At 39.3% G+C, this 24,269-nt stretch overlaps 2 protein-coding genes across 2 annotated transcripts; one reads left to right on the top strand and one right to left on the bottom strand.

Moving 5' to 3' along the window:
• Window positions 1-994: 994 nt before the first annotated feature.
• Window positions 995-10,833, bottom strand: ubfd1 (ubiquitin family domain containing 1). Its single transcript, XM_067570928.1, has 8 exons — window positions 10,600-10,833; window positions 10,385-10,508; window positions 8,306-8,572; window positions 7,991-8,199; window positions 7,833-7,898; window positions 7,595-7,700; window positions 7,414-7,496; window positions 995-1,416 (listed from the first exon to the last, which is right to left on the bottom strand). The coding sequence occupies exons 2-8, from the start codon at window positions 10,398-10,400 to the stop codon at window positions 1,306-1,308; spliced, it is 858 nt and encodes a 285-aa protein (XP_067427029.1). The 5' UTR covers window positions 10,401-10,508; window positions 10,600-10,833; the 3' UTR covers window positions 995-1,305.
• Window positions 10,834-11,868: 1,035 nt separating this feature from the next.
• Window positions 11,869-22,984, top strand: LOC137168377 (UNC93-like protein MFSD11). The gene is made up of 13 exons (XM_067570925.1): window positions 11,869-12,454; window positions 13,061-13,116; window positions 13,212-13,319; window positions 13,410-13,489; window positions 14,457-14,553; window positions 17,615-17,673; window positions 17,857-18,001; window positions 19,676-19,725; window positions 20,620-20,685; window positions 20,780-20,905; window positions 21,006-21,180; window positions 21,279-21,414; window positions 22,165-22,984. The coding sequence occupies exons 1-13, from the start codon at window positions 12,365-12,367 to the stop codon at window positions 22,315-22,317; spliced, it is 1,341 nt and encodes a 446-aa protein (XP_067427026.1). The 5' UTR covers window positions 11,869-12,364; the 3' UTR covers window positions 22,318-22,984.
• The last annotated feature ends 1,285 nt before the right edge of the window (window positions 22,985-24,269 follow it).

Consider the following 24,269-nt stretch of genomic DNA (forward strand, 5'->3'; position numbering starts at 1 on the left):
GTAAGCTGTAGGGACACCTCATATGCCACAGGAATATTTGTTCCCCTCACAGACACAAAGTCCATGTGTTAAGAAACAGAAACAAATACTGAACTGTATTGTGCTATCAGTCTCTATAGCAATGCTAGATGAAAATGATACTGATGCTCAAAAAGTGGTAGGAAAATTGAGCAGTCATTCCTTTTGATCAACACTTTCATGAAAAACACTAAAATAACTACAAAATGATCAGCCATAATGTACTAGTGTTTTAATATTCATTACTATTTCTTTTCATGTGTTAAAATACAAGACAATATATTCATCATGATTACTTAACCCTGTATGTAATGCAATTCTATTCATATGAATAATCTAGGTACAGGACTTTATCACTTGAAGTGACATAATCCATGAGTAATAAGAGAAATAAGGCTGTGGAACACAAGCCAACACCCAGCTTCATTTCCTCCATTTAGGTGTCCTGCTGAACAAGCACACTGGCAACTGTTTGCCAAAATACATGTGGTATACACTGAAACAAAGCGCAAAAGTACCATAGTCTATAGTCTGAGACCAAAATCAAGCTTTTTGGCCATCATACCAAGAGCTACAATTTCTTTAATATAAGCTAAACACTGAACATTACATCAGGGCAGAAGACTTGTCTAGGTAAGTACAGAGAAATCCTGGAGGAAAACATGCTGCAGTCTGCAAGGAAGCTGCTACTGGGAGATTTATTTTTTTTAATCAAACAAGCAACCCAAAACATAAAGCTGAAACTGGAAAGGAAGGACTTTAACGGCCAAGTACGAGAGTCAATCTAATTCACAATTTGTGGCAGCACCTGAAAACTGCTCTTCACTCACAGTCCCCAAGCAACTTGAAGAGGAACGGTGAGGAACTGCAGTGTCTGGATATGCAAAACTTTTGGTTCCACACAATCTGGATCCAAAACAAAGTTTGAGTGACTTTCACACAACACAGACAGGACAAACAACACTGCTCTAGTTCATTCATTTCATTAAATAAGTTTTATTTCTTTAAGAATAACTGAAGAAAAGTGTTAGCAATTTCTGTACAATTGTTTCATTGTTTTCCCTTGGATTTGCTGAAAACCTTGAATGATCAACAGGGCTGAGAAATGTTATGCTGCCACATAGTGCACTTTTAGCCTAAGAAGAATATGATTAGTCCACAGGTATCCGTCCGTTTCTTTCAAATATATTCCAATTAGTTCCTTAAGCCTCACTGTTGACTCCAGTTTCATTTTTCATTGGCTCCTCCTCTCATTCCCAGTTCATCATTGTCAAAAAAAGAGGCACATTAGAAATACTGCCATTTTCCAAGGACTGTGTCTTTGATTGCATCAACAAACTGTGCAGGCACCCAGTAGACCCAATATTGAGAAGCTTCTGTTGGACCCAACTGAAAAGCCTACAAAAGATTAAAAAAAAAAAAGGGTAGTACATTTTTAAATACAAATCATAACACAGGACATGTAATCTAGAGTATATGCATGATATTTGATTAAACCATTTAAAATGAGAATGAATTATGAAAACACAGATATCTACATAAAAAATATTTGAAATAAATCAATATTCAATAGGCCTGATAGTTACTGTAGATATACTGTGTGTAATATACTGGCTGTCATAAGACCTTTCAATGAAAAAGACAAATTATTTTTGCAGTATATTACAGCCCACTCAATCACTTCCATAGATGTTCTGCAATGCACAAATTAAAGTGATTTTCCTATTCTGTTTACCTTGACTCTCCATCCTTTTAACTTAAATTGTCAATTACACAAGGTCGATCACCAATACCGATGACTGTCTAACAGTTTCAGAAGAAAAACTGCCTGCCCATTGCCGTTTTAAATCATCCTTGTCTCCTCTACCATCTATTCCTCACAGATTTCAACTCTTCAGTGACACAGGAACAAGCTTTACTTAAGTGACTGGCTCAGAGATTTAACATCTGAACATTTGTTAGATACTACACCCCTTTTTCCTATTTTTGGCATCTATCAGAAGTGAAAAGCAACAGCAAGAACAAATATTGCATTTGTTTGTAATCTTTTTAAGAACCTTCATTGTCTGCACTTGTCATTGTGGTATTTAATTCTCCTTATTCTGATTTCACGTACCTCGTCTCCCAACAACAGGATGCTTTGCAGCAGAATTTTGTTTCCATTCCAGAAAACTTCCTATAATTTTATCTCAATTTTTATATTTGTACATTAGAAATATATTAGATTATTTATTTTACATTTATTACTCCTAGAAATTTTAAGATTTAGGTTACTTTTTCACTTTGCTGTAAGTAGGAGCAAGTCACTTGATAAACGAGTCTCATTGCTCTCACTCAGCCCCATTTTTTTACTCTTAAATTGGTTCTTTGGAGCATTTTTAAAGCTGAAATCTTGGAAGTTTGATAAATACAGGCCCAGATGTTAACTTTCATTATGAATATTTTTGCTTCAATGTGCTTGTGGCTGGCTTACATGAAATTCAGTCTAGTAGATTGATATTTATAAGATGAATTCCATGATCAATAGCTAATTTTCTGGATTTAATGCTTCCCATTCATGCAAAACTTTAGGTTAACAGGGTAACCCCAGTTCTCTGATAACCGAGCGAGGTATCTCACTGTAGGAAGCACCTTCAGGCATGACCAATCATGGAAACTCCAATAACACCACGTCTGTCAGGAGACAAATCAATCATCCTGAGATGCCCAGGCCAGCCCCTCCCCCTTTATAAACACCTGTGGCGTCCTGCCTGTCATTCTATGTATGTATATGTATTTCTTCCAAGCACCCCGCACATGCAAGCAGGGCAGTGTTGTGAGATACCTCACTCGATGATCAAAGAACTGGAGTTACCCCAGTAACATTAAGTTCTCTTTCAAACCTTGCTCGGTATCCCACTGTGAGAGATGTGGCCCAGTCCTGCATTGCGTGCTCCGAAGCCCCTAACACCTTGACCCAGAACTGTCAACACCACAAGCCCTCTCCATGGACTAGCACACATTTAGCATGAACCCACACTCAGGACTGGAAGAGCCAGTGAAGGTGCGCTAAAACCGAATAAATTTGTGTGGGGATGCCAAACTAGCAGTGGCACTGATGTCACCCACAGAAATGCCCCTGAACAGAGCCCATGAGGTAGCCATAATCCTGGTGGAGTGACCCTGCTGGGTCTCTGGGGGCTGCAGTCTACAACTCTCATAAGCAAGAATTATAGCTTCCACCACCCAGTGTGACAGGCTCTAGCGACTCAGAGCCCTAAGCAGAGTAGTTTTGAGAGAGAGCAACTTCTAAATTACAACAGTCCAAGGGCTCGAAAGGAAACCCTGAGATTGCTTCCAAAACAGTTGCCAAGTCCCATGACATAAATAAAGGATTGCGCGCAGGCCACAGCCAGCGGGCTCCCTTCACAAACCTCCTTATCAGAGAATGCTGTCCAATTGGCGCATTCCCAAAACCCACATGGCAGGCTGAAATTGTGGCCAAATAAACATTAATGGTGGATAAACCTTTACCATTGTCCAGTAAATCCTGCAGGAAGCATAATACATCCAGAACAGAACTTTGGAACGAAATGATGGCTCTAGCCTCACACCATCTCACAAATACAAGCTAATGATGAATGCGTATTTAGTGCCCTTGTGCTTTGAATACTCTCAATCACCCTCAACAGGACACCTGACTCATTCAACTTACCCTCTCATGTTCCAAGCCCAGAGAGCCAGTTGTTCAGGGTATGGGTGAAAAATCTGTCTGTGCGCCTATGACACCAAGTCTTTGCATAACGGCAGCGGCTATGGCTAGCTGTGAAGGAGCTGCACTTGCTCCGCCATCCACGGTCTGCTGGGCCAATATGGGGCTATCAGAACCAAAGACAGCCGCTGCTCTCTCACTCTGATCAGTATCTGAGCAATGAGGCTGAGTGGGGTGAAATGTGTCTCACTTTCAGCCGTGTGTCCCCTCCCAGTGGTGTGTCTCTGTTTCTTAACGAAAAGAACAGAAGACACTGCATGTCTTCGAGCAATGCACAGATCTACAGACGCTTAGCTGAATCTCTCCCACATCAGGTGAAGCACTTCGGGGTTGATCCTCCACTTGCCGTAGAGAGGATTTCCTCTGGAGAGCAAATCTGCCCCGCTGTTCAATACACAGGGGATGGTGCGCCGTGCTTGCTGCTCCACATTATTACACTCTGGGCCGGTCTGTTTAATTTCAAGGAGCGTGTGCCCTCCTGCTGGTTCATATAGGCCAGACCAAAACATGGCAATTCATCAGGAATGGAAAAATTATTTGAAAGCCAGGATTACAGCAACCCACCCTGTCAGTGAAGCATCCTTTGACACCATTTTCCCCATAATTACCGTTCCTAAGGGGACACCGGTGGCGAACAACCCCCAGGTCTCTCCAATTATGGAGAGACAGGAGACATTCCGGTGAAATCCCCACCATTCAGCCGAGATGACGTCATATGCCCAGATGTAAGGAAGACACCCAGCGTTGGAAATCCCAAATTCTCAACAACCCCTAAGAAACAACAGAAATGACTGAGGCCATCAGCCCTGTCAGGCAGAGGTAGGCTCATAATGAGACCGGGTTACCCCAGAGAAACAGAGTCAGGTGCTGGCAAAATGTCTCCACTCGAAATTGTGACAGAATTCTGAGTGGGAGACAAAATGCTTTTTTGCATGATTGACATGGCCACTCTAGTGAATGTTTGTTATTCCCCCAGACACGCTGCAGTGCATCCCAAAAGCAGCTCTCCACTCCACTAAACATATGCAGCTAGTCTATTTTTGGTGGAAACCACGTCAGGCTGAACAGAGCAGATAAGCTGGGCAGAAAGTCAGACACAGGAACAGCAAAGTGTCTGTTTCGTGACCGTCCGCACCCGCAGCACAATCGCAGCAAAAAGTGGCAGAGTGCGACATCTGTCTTCCGTCCTGTTCTCTGCTGTAAACACATGTAATCTAACTGTTAGTGAGCAGCTGCTGTCATGTCTCCCCGGGTCTCGGTGCTTGTTTTCGGCAGAAACTCTCTGCGTGTCTCTGTCCAGATGGCAAGCGGGTTGCTCAGGTTCTGGTTCTAAGCGGCGGTCGTTCTCTGGCTTGTCCCCGCGTCTGTATGCACCACAGCCCGGCTTTACATGGAGGACAGCCCGCTGGCAGCAGCCTGAAACCCGCCGTCACTAACTCTTAAGTATGGAGAAGAAATTTCGCTCTCCAAAGCCTCTGCTGCTTCCCCCATGACCTCTGAAAACAGTACACAATTGAAAGACGATGGTTTACTGCGAACCCCTGGTAGTGGTTGTAAACACCCAGGGGTGAACTCTGCATGCGCGCCATTCTTCCACTTTGACAGCAAGGCGACCTGGGGGCTTTAGCCTCAAAACTGGAGCAGCTGCGCTCTCTTGTGGAGACAGTCTGCCTCAACTTTTTTGTTTTCTCTTTTACACACTGTGGCCACAGCTTTATTCCTGGCTGCGACAGTGGCTTCTTTAATGAAAAAAACATGTGAAGTCTCAGTGTGAGCTTTGCCTGACACATTCCCAATTCCCCCTTCTGAACTGACCCTGTAGGGTTCTGGGGGCGGGGACAGAGACATGAACTAGGAAGCACCGAGGGAACTTGTGCTTCTCTGTGTCTGTGAATGGGTGGAACATACTGGACCATTGCACAGCACTGACTGGGACACTGGTGTTTTCTTCTCCTCTTGTGGGGAGGAGGAAACTCCCAGTCTGTCCCCGGAAGGCTCAGGGCAGGGATCTCTCTGAGTGCTGACTGCTGAGCCTCTGTTTCCACTAACTACAGTTCCTAAGTTGGCCTCTTCTTCCCCTCCAACGGGCGGGATGAGCAATTCAACCCACCAGCGGCAAAGGCTTTTGTCCCAATGCTTCTGGGGAACTGCACCTCTAGACACATGGAAGATAAGGTCCGTGACGATACATATCTCCTCCCAAATAGCTGAACTTGGGAGAACCCTCATCTAAAAAGTGGCCCATGTCCTGGAACAGCTCAGCCTGATAAACTCTAAGCAGGGTGACCACATTACGGTTTTTCACAGACTGAGCCGCTGACTTGTACATTTTCTGGCACATGAAAGTGGTGATGTGCTCCATCTTTCCCAGGAGAGTGGGCCCAGCCAAGGCGAGGGTGGACTGACAGTTGGGATGGAGATGGTATGCCACCGATTGCTCGACCATTGGAGCAGTTGGACAGTTTGTCCCAGTACTGTTTCATCTCCTTCATGCATGCAGGGACGGCGGCCATGACCTGTTTCACAGAGATCTAACGGGAAGGCAGGATTTTGCCATCATATGGATCACTCTCCTCCCCTTTGTCATCCACAGATTTACTCACCTTGTTCGGGTTGACTTCATAGGGGCAGGGGAAGGCTGTGCCTCCTTGCTGAAGGAGCTGCTGAGCCACGATGTCTGAGCAGGGGGAAGGATGGCATCCCTATCTTGTCGCCAAGATCCAAGTTAATGTGATCCTTGTCCTCTGCTCCACCACTGTGCTTGTCCCTAAATGTCGAGCAGTTGGTTGAACAGAGGGGAACACTCACTCTCACGACACTCTCAAGCAACACTCGGGGATCCTCACCGACATGGTGCAGCAGTGCAGTGAGTCTGTGAGCGATGCCTGTGCATGCTTAACTCCCATACATGCGGTCCACACATGGCTGGGTGGGACTCAACGTCCTTAACTTTGCTGCCACCAACCTTCCCCTTACAAGATTGGTTGCCATAGCTAGCTACAAATTACTGACCGCTAACAGAAATGGGGACACAGCTCACCTCGATGTGCTAGCTTGTCCCGTAAGCGGTAGAAAAAAGAGAAGAATGTGAGAATGACAGGTGGGACACCACCGGCATTTATAAAGAGGGACAGGCTGGCCTGTGCATCTCAAAATGATTGGTCTGTCTCCTGACTGTTGTGGTGATATTGGAGCTTCCATAATTGGTCATGCCTGAAGGCGCTTCCCATAGTGAGATACCGAGCAAGGTTTGAAAGAGAATGCGTAGGTTTAAAATGAGATATAAAAAGCTGTTGGTAATTGTAGTTATAGGACCCTTTTCAGTAAAACATCCAGCTTAAAAAGATATCAGTTTCCAGACGACAGAATTGTCAACTGAGCTTTACATTCTCCTAAACTTTATAATCTCTATATCAATGCTGTTAAATGACACTTGAAAGAGATCTGGATCTCCAATTATTTGTCACAAGACTTCTTTTTCACTGACAGTGAATAACAGCAGAGCCTTTAAACATAAAGGTTAATCTAAGTCTGCTTCTTAGCTATTCTATACACAATTATAATGTAAATGAGTTTGGTCTCTGAGTGTTTGGCATTCTCATAAAACGTAAGTCTGACATGCAGGTAGCGGCAAGAACAGTTACCATCATGCTATAGTCCTCATGGCCTTCAATGGGTTCAGACACTACGTTTTTAATGGAGCCCATTGGGACTTTCTCCGTTCTCTCTGCAGAGGAGAATACACAAAGATGAAGAAAAAGTTATTATCAGTATCTTTGTGTTGCACTGAGCTCGGCAAAATGAGGCCAGCAGCAATAATCTCACCCTTTGTTCCAATCCACAACTGATCCTGCTCCAGTTTGAATGTGAGTCTAACTTTTCCTCCGGACTTGTTATACATTCCGGATAAAGGCACTGTTGGTAATCGTTCCTGTTAGTGAGATGGAGCAGTTAGTCACTATGTCTGGTATTGAAATTACACATTCAATAAACGTATTTCTCTAACAGCAGCACTCAACTGCTTTAGAATTACAAGCCAAACAAAATGAAACTTTGCTCTCACCTTTGTTCCTTTGACAGCTGGCATTACATCATCTGGTTTACCTTTATCCAAAACTTTCCTGTGTTGCTGCAATAATGGGGGTTATAGAAAGGTTTAAAAGTCACAAAACCTTACCGAAAATACTTTACTGTACTGCATGTGCGTGTAATAAATCTTACCTTTTGCCTGCATAAAGGCTCTTTCTTGTTTTCTTCGGCTTTAACTTCCTGCTGAATGACCTCTTTGGGTGTATTCACAGCTAATACATCATTTATTGTAGATCCTACCACCATTATTTTTGCACCATTTGTAATCTTTATTTCACGTAGCGTCTTGTCCTCTGGAAGCAATCCTTTGTACATCACTTTCTGCATTGCAGGTGGAAGACCTATTAAGGTGAAGGAAAACAGTCATTACATTATTAGTCTTTGTCAATCACTCTGAACACTCACAATGATATTTAGTTTAAGGTTTGAACTACTGTGTGCTCTTACCAGTGAGAGAATGGATGCTCTCTTTTAGTTTGGCTCCGGTGCTATCAACAGGAATTTTCAGATCATACTTTATCTTGTTCCAGATAATCTTCAAGTCAACCATCTCCTGCTTTTCGTCTGTGTTGTCTCCATTGCTAATACTAGAGTCCTGAGTTGTGGCGTTTCCCGCATCTGACGGAGATTCTGCGTCACCTTTTTCAACAAGTTCACCTAGTGGTTCAGCTTCTTTTGACTTTGCCTCAGTTTCCATTATAACTTCTTCACTTCCTGTAAGAGCATGAAAACTTTAGATTTATTTCCATTACATAAAATCATATACTGCATCTGCATTCAATGTTGTTAGTTCTCAGAATAGTATATCGCACATTTTACCACATAGATGAAACTGTTCTGAAAGTCGGAGTGTTTGTCTTGCAGAAATGACATATGAACAGTGTATTATATAATGCCATACGAGCGAGCCTGCTATCTGTGTTAATGAAAGTTTTATTTGGTCTTTTTATTTAGTTAACACAGTGAAATATGGCCCAGTTAAATTACTTTTCAGTTTAGTTTTTGAAAGTGAAATTTATTTTAGTCTGTGGCGAATTACAAAAACAATGCAGCGAAAAAATAGAGGGGTGATTAATATCGACTAAACAGCACAACAGAAAACACGTATCGCAACATTAAAGATTTTCTACAGATATAAAAGAAGAAGAAGAAGTAGAAGAAGAAGTAGGCTGAAACTAGAGCTTATTACACCTCTATCAAGAGTAACAACAGACAAAAATGTCAATATTTCTACCACACTAATGGCAACATGCCGTTTTGATGATACATTTTTACATTTATCGATTAAAATATTTTAAAACAAATTTTAAGCTTACAAAGTGTGCTACAGGTTTTTAGTTCTTCACTGTGACTTTTCCATATATTTACCACTTTACCTGAAATACAACGATCTTTCAGTATTTCTTAGCCTTGCCTGAAATTAAGACCACCTCCACAAAAGTTATATAATAAAACTACCACTTTTATGAACTAAAGAGCAGAAGTTTCAATTTCACACAGAAAATGTCATTCATTCAGTGTGTGTGGCTGTTGATTAGACCATCATCTACTAAACTGATAACCAGACAAGGCTGGCAGAAGAGTCAATTCTGGAAACACCTCTGCTAAAAAATTTCCTGGGGGAAACCCAACTCCCCGTTTTTTTTTTTTTTCCTTTTTAAGATAATAAAGATACTGGCTTTCTCTAATTTTAAATATTTGTATACTTTCAGGTTACTATTTATTTCTAACCTTATTTGATGATGATACCAATTTAAAGTCTACCACATCTCTATATTTTAGATCCTTTAACAAACTGTAGGTTAGTTGGTTCTTGATGCAATTCTTATGGCTCTCCTGTAAAGTATAAAAAATGAATTTGTACATGTTTTATGATGTATTTCTCCATACTTTCACACAGTAGTTAATGTATGGATATATACCGTTCTTTCACAGTAAAACGTGTGTGACGAAGTCTAGTTTCGTTTTACTGCTCACGCACTCCGTCTCTTTTGCCCTTTTGGAGGCCTTTCCAACGTTAATTTCTAAACGCAGGCAGCAATGCTTACTTGTGTGTTGGATGAGATAATAAATAGAAAAAAGAGCAAATCAAAACAGAGATGGTTTTCCGACGAAAATGTGTAAGTTAGACACTAGATCTTGTAATATGGTTGGCCTTATAAAACTGGCAACATAACGTACTGCATCATGGCACTTAGTCATTGCCATTCACAACTTCATCATATTTAGTTAGCTCTTTATCAGCTACAGCTCACCAATTCAAACCTAATTCTGGTTAACATTAACCTTAGCTAGACCTCATCAGATCTAAATTTGACTGACGTTAGCAAGCGTTAACGTTAGCTAGCTACAACACTGGTAAATATTTTAGAAATAACGTTACGAATAGACATGAATTTACAATACGTAGCATTAATAGTGTCATATATTAACATATCAGTTGGAAACTCGTGTTATTCCATTAACAGTGTCTAGGCTCAATGCAAAGATATGAAGAAAATATTGCTATATTTTCTCAATACCCACCATCCCGGGTCGCCATGATGATTGTGTACAATCTGTTGTAGGTTGTGGCAAAGAGTTTACAGGGAGCAGGATGAGAGCTGATATTCAGGAAGCAAAAGTCGACCACAACTTATGTCGTGCTCATCTTCGTGTGACAACATAACAAACAAGAAAAAACAATTAGTACATATTTTAAAATGACAGTACGAATATAGCTAGCTAACAGCTACACTTACCGTCACAGCGTTAACACGTTTGTTGTTTCAGTTAGTGAACGGCAAGACAGTGGTAATGCGCATGCCCAAAAGGAATAACTAAAAATAAAGTTGTTTTTGGAAAATTCTGGTTATAATCTGAATAATACGCCAATACGATGACTTTAAATTTAATAAGCGGGGCACAAAATAAGTTTAATGCCCTAATTATTCAACTTTAATTCGAATAATTGAAAATACGAACTATCGATCTTGCCGCATACGGGGATTTTAGCAAAGACGGAAGTGATAAGTAGATAATGCTCTCGCTTCCTAACGCTTCTTTGTTGTTGTGTCAGCAAAGGCAGACACCGAAAGGTGGCACTTTACCCAATGGCTATTGGTCAAGGTTTCTTCTTCTTTTATATTCTTTGACGTTTGAGACTTAAAATAATGCATTATCGCCAACTACTGGATTTTATGAAACACTTCCAACTCTCTCAAACTCACATTAGGACCTAAACCACTTTATGTTTATGTTAAAAATGCCAAACTTTTGAAGATGATCTCCTGCAGCATCATCTTGTGGTACTACCACCCAGCACCATAGCCCATACTTTTACCACTAGTACTACTAGTGTAGTACATGGATCTATGTACGAGCACATCAATTGGAAAATGAACTAAGGCAATACATTTCCTATACATTGAATGAATTGCATTAAATAACTTTGTTCTGAAATGTATCCAAGGATCTTATATACAGGATGAACTATTTCAGATGAGTTACCTGATGGACTCCTATGACCTGAACTTATTCTCTTATATATATAATAAACCTAATAAAGAAACACTACAGATGACAATATTAACTTTTAGTTATGATCTCATCCCTCATACTGATCTTAATCCCCCTTTCCTTTCAAATTCCATCAATTTCAGTGCCTAAATCTGCCCACCTTTTCTTATGTCTAGAGGCTCTGAATATAGGCTACATGTGATTTTTAAATATTGGAGAACTCTACTAAAAGTGCCATAGAAATCGTTTCTTTACATTAGACACTGTGTAAGACACTTAAAGTTGTCAAATCATTGTCAAAAGTACTGTCCCCTGGAAGGCAGCACAGCCTAGATGAGTGTAAATTACCGCAAATTGCACAAGAAGAAGAAGTAAAAGCGGGTGGTCGTGTCCAGATGGTAACCCTAGAATCGCAAAACTCTCGCGATATTTGTTGTGTATTGGGTTCTTCATTGTACAAAATAATTATGTTTTATTATGTGAAAACGCTGCAATTAAGCCTGGTTAGGTTTTTGGCACAAAACAAGACTTGGTTGGAGGTAGTTGGCTAGAGTTAGGGAAAGATGATAGTTTAGGTTGAAATGGTCAATCTCGCGAGATTTCTCGTAAATCTAGGGTTACCGTGTAGAGCGAAGTGGGTGACGACATGTCGAAGTCAGCCAAAAAGGAAGACCGCAATAAAAAAAAAAAAAAAAGCTTTTAATTAAAGTCACAAGTTGTCATGCGTACTTTGTATGATAGGAGGGAAGTGTCCTCATAACAGTGCTGCACTGTTGCTGCCTGTGTCTCATATTCTCCACTACGCCTTTCATATTGCTGCTGTTTGCGCATTAAGCTGTAACTTAACAGTTAGTAAAGTCAACTTTACTGGCGCGACTTTGTGAAAATGGATTTACCTGAGTCTTTTATGAATCCGTATGGAAGTCTTTCCTAGTTTTGTAGTTCAAATTAATCGACAGCAGCGGTAATAGATTACAAATATGTTGCTGTGATCACAAGGAAAACACCATGGCAGACAGAGGGACTTTCAATGTTGTGATTTTGGGTGTGGGGTTTCTGTTTATTTTCACCGCTTTCACCACCTGTGGGAACATTGAAGTAAGTCAACAAACTTTATACTTCACACCTTAAGTTTTTACTCATTCAAACCAGTGCCTCTTTCTGTAAGTTTTTTTTTTCAGGGAGCGTGCAGAGGACGCTGCACTGATTTGACATATTTAATTATTTATTTTTTTAATGGAAGGAACAGATTTCCTGAAACTCTTAACTCTGTAAAACGCATTCAGAAAGATGATATAACCTTATCATGTTTCCACACATCCTATAAATAGGAATAGATGTTGGCAATACAAAATATATAATTCTTATGGATTTGTTGTAGTTCAATTAGTAAATTTATATTTTATATAATTTATATATTTATAATTTATCCCTAAGAACAAAACAAACATAAAACATTTTTTGAAAGTTTAGTTCTGGGCACACAATGTTTCATTTCACAATTTGATGTCTCATGGGTAGTATTTCAAACAGGCCAATCACAGCTGCATGTCAGGCGCATCTCGTGTTTCTAATTTTCTTCATTGGTCAGTGAAATTATCAAACCGGATGAAAGGCTGAGGAGCATAATTATGACACATCCTGTCTAGTCTGACCCTGCTCTTCACTGAGATGTTTTCTTCTTCTTCTTCCTCTTAATTTCAGCAAACTGTAGTGAAAAGCCTGGAGAATGATACTTTCACAGGAAGTGGATACCACAGGTGAGTCATACAGGTTCATTCAGGAAAAAGAAAAGATTCTGTTAATTTTAATGAACAGCTAATATAATAATTATAATTCTCCTCCTCCGTCACAGTCTTGGAATCATCTACGGGATCTTTTCATTCTCAAATTTACTTGCACCAACAGTCGTTGCAGTGATTGGACCAAAAATTACTATGTTTCTGAGTGGCCTACTTTACAGGTAACCATTGTCATGCTAATTACACACAATGTATAGACGACAATGCTGAAACTGAAACACTCATCACTGGTCCACATGCTTTTTGTCTAGTGGTTACATTGCTGTGTTCATCATCCCCTCTACATGGGCCTTTTACTTGACCTCTGTGCTGATCGGCATAGGAGCAGCCAGTAAGTTAATCTCCCATCGTTTATACTGTAACTAACTCACCAGACTTGAACTCTTTTCTACAGCGTTAAAGCTATTTATTACTGGAACTGTTTGCAGCAGCATACACAATATAAAGAAACTTTCAGATATCCTTAGAGGGAGGTAAGTAGTTGAAGATTATATTATTATTGTTGCTGATACTTATCCTATCACAGCAATGAATATTTAGCTCATACTGTGAAAAAAGAAAGCCGTTCTCAAGTTAAAGGCCAAACTCCCTTAATTAGAACAAATTACAGTCATTTAGGACGACTCTTATGGTTCTCGAAACACCTTTGTCCTTTTTCCAAATACTCTCCCTTAAGATGCAGCATCCTAAAATATGAGTTGTAATGTTTAACAGCTTTTTAAAATTCAGAATAGGCAGTTTTCCATTTCTTTGGTCGTCACATGAATCCATGAATTCCATTTACAGAATTACGCATATCAACATTGGAGTGTGTTACAGTGTATTAATAGTAGCCCGAGATAAGTGTGGCACATAAATACTTGGTCTCTGTTGAGTTTTTGCAGCCTTTTGCAAGCTCAGTTTCTTGTATTAAAATTTAAAATAGTGTTTAATCATGCATACAGGGATTATCATGACGTGATGATGCATATAAACAGTATATCCCAAATTAGACCGTAAATGGGTTAGGCACTGTTACTGCAAATAGTATGCAGCACCTTGAGCTTGCTCATAGACGTTAGTGAAAATACTGAGAAAGAATCCCTCTACTGAGCATAAATGAAGAAAAATGATTTGGGCTGTTTTTAATGCAGTGTGATGAATTTTTATCATGCCCCTGGGCTACTGTATGGTTAGATGCATTACTTACCAACACAGAACAGATAATTTTTCACTTCACAAGGGCAATTAAGTGACTGGTTAATTTTTTTTTTTTTATTTTCTTCCTCAAATGACCCCTCTCCCTTACTTCTCTGCAGTGCTCTGGACAGCTCAAGGACAGTTTCTGGTGGAAAACTCTGACGCTTCAACCATCAACAGGAACACGGGGATGTTCTGGGCTCTGTTGCAGTGCAGGTATGCAGCTACTGACACAGTGTGTTATGTCAGACTGCAGTTTTGCAGCCCAGTACTATTAGCTCCATGCATTACTTCATTGAAAATCAAATGTTTCCTTTAAACCACATTGCATTTGAACGATTATAGATTATATGTGATGTAACTATGACCTGTAGTAAATGACATATTCAGTTTTTTATTTGAGATTCAGACATTTTCATATTAATTTGCTTTCTTATATAACTCAGGACTGTGATTAAATAGTCTGCATTGCATTATTCCTTCCCATCATTAAATTCAATGCAGTTCATCACCATGTTTTTTTTTTTTTCACTTGTTCTGTTTGATGCATCTGCCCCAGTTGATCAAAGATATAATTACACTGCAGCAGCCAGAATACCCCCACCCCCCTGTATTCTTAGCTTGAAGGGATATTACTCAATACTTTATATAAAAATGTATTTTATAAATCCTGTTACAAATTGTCATAAGCAGTCAGTATCTCATTAGTTTCTTTGCAGACTCTAAAAACAAAAACACCTCAGTCTCTTAAAACAGGTGCAGGTAAGAGTTTTGGCTTTTTTCATCTCTCGTATTTGGCCCTCTGCTCTTGCACACTGGCTTGGACAACTAATTTGTATTTGTTAAATTATGCAAATTGAATTAGTATAATAATTACATTGGCTGTCATGTGCGCCAAGGCTCACAATAGGGCAATGCTAATCTGACTCCGCAGTGTTGATCCCTGCCACAGTAAACTTATGAATCAGTTCTTCACAGCCTGCAGACATACACACACACACACACACACACACACACACACACACACACACACACAAACACACCGAATGCAGTTAGTTGTCGTTTATGAATAACCCCTGTTATCCCTCACTGAAGCTGTGGGACAAACTAATTGCTCATCTACATTTTTTAGTTTAGGTGATCTGTAATTAAAGACAGAAATAGATCACAGCATTTTACAGGACTGGACTGTTAACCATGAATGGCAAATAAACAGCTTTAAAAAAAATGAAAGAAGTATCCTCAGAGGCAGAAAATGCAGATCGTCGTGTTCATAAAGTCAGTGTCTGATTCAACCCAAAATGAGTCCACCGTCCTTGACTGCCTTTTCAGTCTACCAAACATGATTTCTCAGATGACATCTCAGATAATACTATGTTCCCAGTGTTTGTTTTTTTTTCTTCCATTATTACACTGATTGTCCTAATGGGAGCACTATAATTAAAGGTCAAATTTCTAAACTCCTAAATGCCCAGAGAGGTTTGATACACATGAAATTTGCTGTGCACAACAAAATGCTCTGCAGGCACAGGAGTCTAAAATCTCAGACATGACAGTCATTTTTGCACCTATACAATGTGATGCAGTGCATTGTTTGACAGAAGGTAGTGTATTTTTGTTTGCTATTGTAAGATATATATATATAAAGATATGTAATTTCACACAGAATTTGGACACTCAAATAAAATGTCAGACAATAAATATAGCGTAGAGAGAGGGTAATTAGTCAATTAATTGATTAATGGATGGACAGAAATTTACAGAGAATGTGTACTGAAATGCTGAATCATTGTAAGGCCTTAAAATCCAGATAAAACGGCATTTCAAGAGTATCTGTAGAGAGTACTGTATTCAGTATCGTGACGTATTTCCGAGTGACATAGGATAGACACGTAGGACATAACGTTGGGGGGACTTTGATTTGAACATTGAAAAGTGGGTGTGTCACAATGAATCTCTGTGCCACTAAAAGTTGATGATTGATTGATGGGTGGATGTCATGATATTATTGGTTGAAACTGGTTGGATCAAGCCTAAGTATTCGTCATATTTAGTTTTACAGGAAGAAAACATCATTGTATTTTGATGTAAGAATAGAAAGAAATTGATTTTTTTTTGGTATTTTTTTAGCATATATTGTTAAATAGGTGCACAATATGACTGAGGATGTGATCTAAAAGGGTTAAAAAGGCATTTTTCATTTCATCTTGACTTGAATAAGCATGTAACTTCTATCACACTTAGTGTGGGCCAGACGGATGAACCATAAGGATAAGATGTGGCTTTGCAGGGGCTCATTTCTCATTAGTGTGTGTTGCAAGGACTGGTGCCAGCCGGAGATAACTAAAGGGAGCTGTTTGCGTCAGTTTATAGCCTTGTTGTTCTCAGTGCAGGGGTATAAGACAAGTCTTCTGGTGCTGATCTTTAATCTTTTGTATATACAGCATTGTGTATACAGCATTCGATAACTGCATTCTGTGTGTGTACAGTTGCTTCCTGGGCCCAGAGGCAACTGGGAAGTACTTTCAACTAAGACAACGGAGACTGACCAGGGAGTCTCTGTTTATTATTTGTGTTATCCATCAGAAATTGAATCTGCAACTATTTTGACAATCAAATACTCATTTTAGTCATTTTTAATGCTTTTCTTTGTCCTGTATGATAGTAAACTAAATCTCTTTGGGGTTTGCACTGTTGGTCGGACAAAACAAGACATTCAAAGACGTAATCTTTGGAATTATAATTATACTTTTTTACTATTTTCTGGCATTTTATAGACAAAATTATGAATCAAGAACATAATTGGCAGATTAATCAATAGTAAAAATAATTGTTAGCTGCAGCCCTATGTAATAAGTAGGGAGTGATTTTGGACAATGTATATTAGTTTAACAGTGTGGGGTTAGTTGGATTTTACAGCTCTCTAATTGTCCATCAGGACTAATGGATGAGGGCATGGTGTAGTACATAGTGTTGTCATATGAAAACTATGTGTCACCAAAACATTTGTTGTGAATTAAGAACAGTCTTATTTTAGCCAGAAGACAATGGATTTCTAACATTAATCAATAGGTTTTATGAGCCTACGTGAAGGGAAAGGTTAGGTTACGTAATTCATTTAGTCATAAAACAGCATGAAAGTCACTGGAGATTCAAGGGTTTCCTCCAGCAGCCATGCCATGTTGCGTTTGTATGTGAAAAATGCCATTGTGATTTGTGTTAATGTCATGTTTTTCATTTATTGATTTGATTTACACATTACTTTTCTCATTTACAGCATGCTGTTTGGCAATCTTTACATTTATTTTGATTGGAATGGAAGAACAGAAATATCAGGTAGGGTTAATACTTGAGTAAGCACTGCAATGATTATAATAGCAAAATGTAGCATGATGATGAAAGCACATTATCAAGAGGATTATATGAGTGATTTGTTATTCAGAATATGCTTGAGCTTAATGTTGATAATATATATTGTGTATTTTAATTAACCGGTTTATTTTAATCTTCCTCTCTCAGACGGCAGCAGGAAAAACATTTTCCTGTTCCTGTTGGTCGCCTCAGTATTGGGCACACTCAGCTTCCTGGTGTTGCGAAAAAGCCATCATGAAGAGGAGATGCTCTCTGAAGAGGAGGGGCAGTCCCTGCTCTCAGCCCGAGTGATGTAAATGAATATCCTATACTGTAATTACACAGTTTTCACTGTAGTCTCACAAAATCACTCAAAATCACTCACAGAATATACAGTATAAACATGTATAACCCACTATTGAAAAAGGATGCTGAGAGTATGAACCTTTCATTCAGTTTATCATGTTAAAGGTATACTATACAGGATTTCCTAAAAAAACACAATGTATAGACTCATACAAAAATAATCCCTCTCAGTCATCACCCTCTAGAAGTTTGGAGATGTTTTTATCTGCAGAGACTCTGCCCTCTGCCTGTATTTTCTTATTATTTTGCTGTGTTCGGGACGCTTCTGGGCCTTTGGGCAGTGGGTGTGTAGCCCCCAGCCAACAGTGAGCAGGGTGTGAGGTCGGGACTCATAGCATAGCGACCAGGTTACATCGCTATCTCCGTCTCTCTCTCACCTCTGCTCCACTCTGCTCTTTGTCTCTGTGTCATAGATGTATAAAGAGCAGCATGTCTGTGTGTCTGGTTGACTGAAGGTGGGGCTGAGCTACACACATGCAGAGCAGAGAGTCCACAGCAGACAGGCTGAAACTCTGCACCCACATAAAATCCAGCAATGCGGCACCTTCCTGCAGGGTTGTGCAGAGGTGTGGGTGTGTTTATTTTACAACGTAACTGCTGTGAAACAATCAGAAAATAACATTTTATTTATCTGATTCAGGGCTTTGTTCTCGCCGGCGTGGCTCGCTCTCCTCATTCAGTCTCTCTCTCTCGCACCCATTGGGTCAGGGAGGCCAACTTTGAATGTTGTTTGTTAACAAACACCAACCAACAAATCCTGCATAGTGTACCTTTAAGCTTTAACCAAACAATCTAGGATTTTTTTTTTTTTTTTAAATAAGTCACCTTGGATTTTGTGAAGGTTTGAAAGACAACTATCCACCCCAGCTCTGCAGGAGTTTTAAACCACTCTTGTCCATCACAAAAATTACACTGACCCTTTTGTCCAGATCACTGACAAATTGACAGTCAAGCCTAACCATAACACTTCATACATACATACAGAGGGTGCAATCAGGAACGCTTGGGGCAGCTGGATGGAGACTTTCTTTTCGAGAGTGACAGCAGTTAAATACTGATCTCCTCAGGCACGGCCCTCGGCATCATTTCAGATATAATTAAAATTTTTATTTAATTTAATTTTTATTTTATTAAGCTAAAGAGCTGGTATCAAAGAATACTGAGTCATTAAAATCCCAAACACAAGGATATGTAAAGAACAACACTACACTGAAAATAGGTGAACATATAGAAAAATGTTGTTAGGCTGCTAAGTCTGGACAAAACAGATTCTCTCAGCCTGTTTTTGACTGCATTTTGGTAACAGATTGTGTTTTCTGGACACCTGCTAGATGCAGGTATTTGATCCGTGCTTATTGGCTGAGTTTGAGTGTGTGCATGATTCCAACAGCATAACAAAGAATCCTATGGGGAGACATCATTTACTGTGAAAAACACTGTTTGCGGTCTGGGGGGGATTTTGAGGAATCCTTGTAATCTGTAGCTTAAGTCTCTGTATCTGTAAATTACTTCTCCGGTTCTTTACTTGACGGAAGTTATATCCCTGTTTGTGTCTCTTGTATTTCTGTTGATTTATTTCAGCTTTGTGGGTGTTACAATGAATGTGTTTTCTTTTGTTTAGGTATAAGCACAGAGCAAATACTGCCATGCAAGATGCCAAGTCAGAGTTCAGTAAGTTTTGCTGTTGGAATAACACACCAGAGTTTTTTCTTAAAATAATACATATTCACCCATTTATATGTTGCATCAACATAAATTTACTGTATTCATTATGTATCCATGTAGAATTAATCTACACAAGTTCAAAATGCACATATAGTGTAAATCTACATCATCTGAAAGATGGGTTTCTTCACAGTTGATATAATAGCTTTAGAAAAACACACTAAAGCACTTAGAGAAATGTTCTTTGGCATACTGCAGGTAACCTAGTTCTCCATATTTCATTGTTCTTAGTCTGAAACTAGCAGGCAGTCTCAGGCAGTTAAAAGTAAAAATTGCTTTTATGTGGATACAAATCTTCTAGCGTTACATCAGAGTACACAGAAACTGCCTGTGCAAGTGTATATTTCAGATTATATCTTTGTTTGTCTACTGGAAACTCTGCTGCACTTGCACCTGTCTTCAGTGCAGCCTCAAGTTGTTTGGATGATCAGATTGCTCTTTGTCTCACACGTATCTTGTGTGCTTGTAGACTTGTGTACGCCTGCCTTAAAGATATCGGGTTTATCAAAGTAAACGCTGATTTATGTCAGAAAAGGGGCATCCAGGCATATAGAAACAAACCTAGAGGGATTTCTTCTTTGAAAATCTGAATTTCCCTAACTGGCTGAGTGAAAGTCTCTTTTGGGTGTTTTCCTGCCTGCATTCAAATGACATATAGAGACAGAATATTTTAACATCTTCTACCTTCGCTCAACTTTAATTATCAGAGGAAAACGGGGCTTTATCGTGTGTGTTTTTATCTACTCTCAATCCAGATGTAAAGGGAGCGTATTAGTGCCAGGAATATAATCTTTATTTATAAGCAATTCAAATCAGTCTATTGTGTCCTCTCCTCTTCAGAAACCATACTGCAGCTTCTGAAGGCTAAAACTATGGTGCTTCTGAGTCCCTGCATGGTGTATAGCGGTAAGTCAAAGGGAGAATGCATTCATGTAATACAGTAAGTATCTTGGCCTCCAGTGATGGCTTGCAGCTACAGCATGCCCTCCTTGTTCTCCAGGCCTGGAGCTAGCTTTCTACAGTGGAGTGTATGGAACATGTATCGGAGCCACTACACAGTTTGGAGCAGCAGCTAAAGGCTTGATTGGGATCTCTGGGATTGTGATAGGCATTGGAGAAATCGTAGGTAAGTTTACATTTCCTCTGTCAGAACTTGTTAAGTGTATTTACAGTCACTAAAGTGTTGTGAGGGTCATTGCATTCATACAGGTGTTCTCTCTCACCAGGTGGAGGCTTGTTTGGATTGCTGTGTAAGAACAATCGCTTCAGGCGAACCTCTGTTGTGTTTCTGGGAATGGTTGTCCATTTCGTTGCTTTCTATTTGATCTTCCTTAACATACCTGATGACGCCCCTGTCGTCTTTACAACCACCACCCAGAAAAACCCATTTCTAACTCCAAGGTAGTTAATTTCTCCAATAATTGGTCAGTAAGAAGGAGTTGATCATCAGGACGGGCAATGAACTTGTGTTTTAATAAGAACTATACTTTCTTCCTCAGTGTATCCATTGCCCTGTTGTGTAGTTTCCTGCTTGGACTTGGGGACAGCTGTTTCAACACACAGCTCTACAGCATATTAGGCTGTGTTTATGCAGAACACAGCACGCCTGCTTTTGCCATCTTCAAATTCATCCAGGTAATCCTGAGTTGCCAATTCTCAGACATTGTTTGCAGAGCCGAGCAAAGCTGGGTTAAAATGTTGTCTTGTCAAGTGTGAAATAAATTCACCTGAAGCCCCATTAAAATGAAAACAACAAGGCCCACAGACGCCTCTAAATCTCCCCTCTTTTCCTCAGTCTCCTGTGGTGCAAACACTTTCTCTTACAAGAAATAAACCCTATAAATTATGGCATTTTCTTAACATATTTTATAGATATTAAAATGTGAACATAACAGTGAATTTAGATGCAGCATATAAAAACAAAAACATTAAATAACATTTGCATAACAAACATGTTGCTACAGAGGTCTAATAAACATAACATTCTACGTGGTATTAAGCATTTATATTTTGTATAAATCTAAAATGATTAAAGTGAAATCTGTATCTTTGTTAAATATGTGCACACAGATGGAATTATCTGTAGCACATAGTAAAGATTGTATAAAAGATATTGACAATACAAAGTTATGTGTACATTTTTTTATAGTTGTATTTATGTGGTTGAATTCAAGGTCTTACTTAACTCTTTATACTATGAGTTAATTTGTTTTAAGTGACAGTAAATGCATCATTGGGATCTGTTAGTTTGACTGTGGTAAGAATAACATATGTGAGTGTTATTTCCTGCAGTCCAGGAGTCACTGTTGGGCATCTTTGCTGTCCAGTGATGCGAGAGTAACTTCCTCTTTTAAACAACAAAGTGAAATTGTTATCTGTTGTCAGTCTGTGTTTGCAGCAGTGGCGTTCTTCTACAGTGGTTACCTCCTGCTGATGTGGCAGCTCCTACTGATGGTCATTCTGGGCTTCTCTGGAACACTCTGCTTCTTTGTGGTGGAGAGGATGCAGAACTTTTCTGCAGATCTGCAGGACTATTAGAATGAATGTGTTTGTCTGTCTGTTTTGTGGGACAGACACCTTTTGGGAGTAACTGAAGCTCTCATAAAAAGGAATCCTGCAGCTTTTGTTTCATGAGGGGTGATCTTAAAGTCTCTTTACATAGTAATGCACTGAAAGTCATACACATTTGGATAACATTTACACTCAGAATAGTTTGAACTGATACTACAAATGAAACCAAGTTGCCTGAATAAAACCGTTAAATTGTATGACATGGTTATCAGCATCAAAGCTGTACTGTACCTTGCACATTTTCTATTGTAATTACCCGACACTACCCAGTGACCGTAGTTAATCATTAACATTATTTTTCACTGCACCCCTGCATTGTTCTTACTGTAGAACTGTAAAAATAACCACTCACCTTATCTCATACTTATCTGCAGTGCTTCCAGCTCAGGTTTGTTGAAAATATTTTATGTATCTAAAACTTTTAGTTTATCAGCTGGTCATAGTTTGTCAGAATGACCGACAGTTTGATGGAATATATGAGAGAATATAATGGAGGTCATTATATTTCAGAAAAGTCTTAACTAAATAACGCTTGACAATCATTGTTTCTTAACTTTTTGTAAATTGTGCATATTAATGTAATGTCAGTGTTTAAATCTTTGATAAATAAAGTTTTATGCATTTTGCATTCTCATTGTTCTAGTAAACAGAAGTATTTACTGTCTTCTATAGCAATTTTCAATACACATGTAGCTCGGATGGTGTTAATGTATAACACATTCAAGGCCACTGTTAGCAAGGAAATATCATCATTTGTGAAAATGACTGACAAAATGTTAAAAAAAGGGAATGGATAAATATTCATGTAGAGGACTATTTGGTAAGGACCTGTAAATTAGACATATTGAGAGCTACTTGGTGAGTCAACCACTGGTTTTGACCAGTTTTTGATTGAATTTTATGTTCCTCGACTGAACCCAATTAAGAGAACTGCTTAAAGTCCAGTGAAAATGTTCTTCTTCGTCTCGTTCCTTTAGTTGGATGTTTGAGTTTGACGCTGGAAGGCTGTTTTCACATTCACCTGCTCAAAGTGGAAAGTTTCTCTGTGCTCCCCTTTAATGTGACTTTAAAGCATGTACTTGCAAGCATGATTTGTGACATCACAACAATTCTGGACCCAATTGTGGTCCAGTATACAACTTGCATAAGTGTTATATGGAAATGTGAAGCCTCCAGTGTACATATACTGAGAATGGACTTTACAGTGAAGTAGAGTATTATTCTCATGTCTTCAAACATATCTGGAGGGGATCTTTAAATGCTCCCTTCTGCCTGCAGCTCTGGCACTCGTACATTTGCCTTGAAAATACTTTAAATATAGCACAGCCTTGTTTCAAGAAGCAGGTTTGTGGGAATAATTTGGATAAGTTTGCTGACGAAAACCTAGAAAAGGTCTTTTTACAGCCGTCTGTGCTCCCTTTTTGAAGGTATTCTGGGTTTGACTTGCCATAACTTAACCAATGTAGATCCAGTAGTCACTTAACTGTATCACAAAACAAGATAAATCTACCGGCTTTATCCATGATTTGCCAAAGAACCGTGAGGCTATTAATCAAAAGCGGAGCAGGAGGCGAGGGTCTCCATGGAAGAGAGAGGGTTATAGACCCAGAGGTCCCACATTACTTCACTGGTAATTGAGTATTGATTACTTTATAATGAGAGTAAGCAGTTTTGTGTGATCTTAAGTCAATTGTGCCACTTACTTGACAACAGCAGAGCACTGACGGTCTAAGTGAAGTATACAGCATTTACTCACAGAATTGAATTCTGGCAGTGTTCATAATATTGGTTTAGAGAGATAACCTTGTAAGGAAAGTAACTACATTTAGATAAGTCTATTACCTGAACATGGCATGCTCAATGCATCAGCAATTAGTCCATACCATTTCTCAACTGAAAATCTTAAAGTCATTTAAAAA

The sequence above is a fragment of the Thunnus thynnus genome, chromosome 17 (genome assembly GCF_963924715.1).
Source record: "Thunnus thynnus chromosome 17, fThuThy2.1, whole genome shotgun sequence".
In the NCBI taxonomy this organism is placed as follows: Eukaryota; Metazoa; Chordata; class Actinopteri; order Scombriformes; family Scombridae; genus Thunnus; species Thunnus thynnus.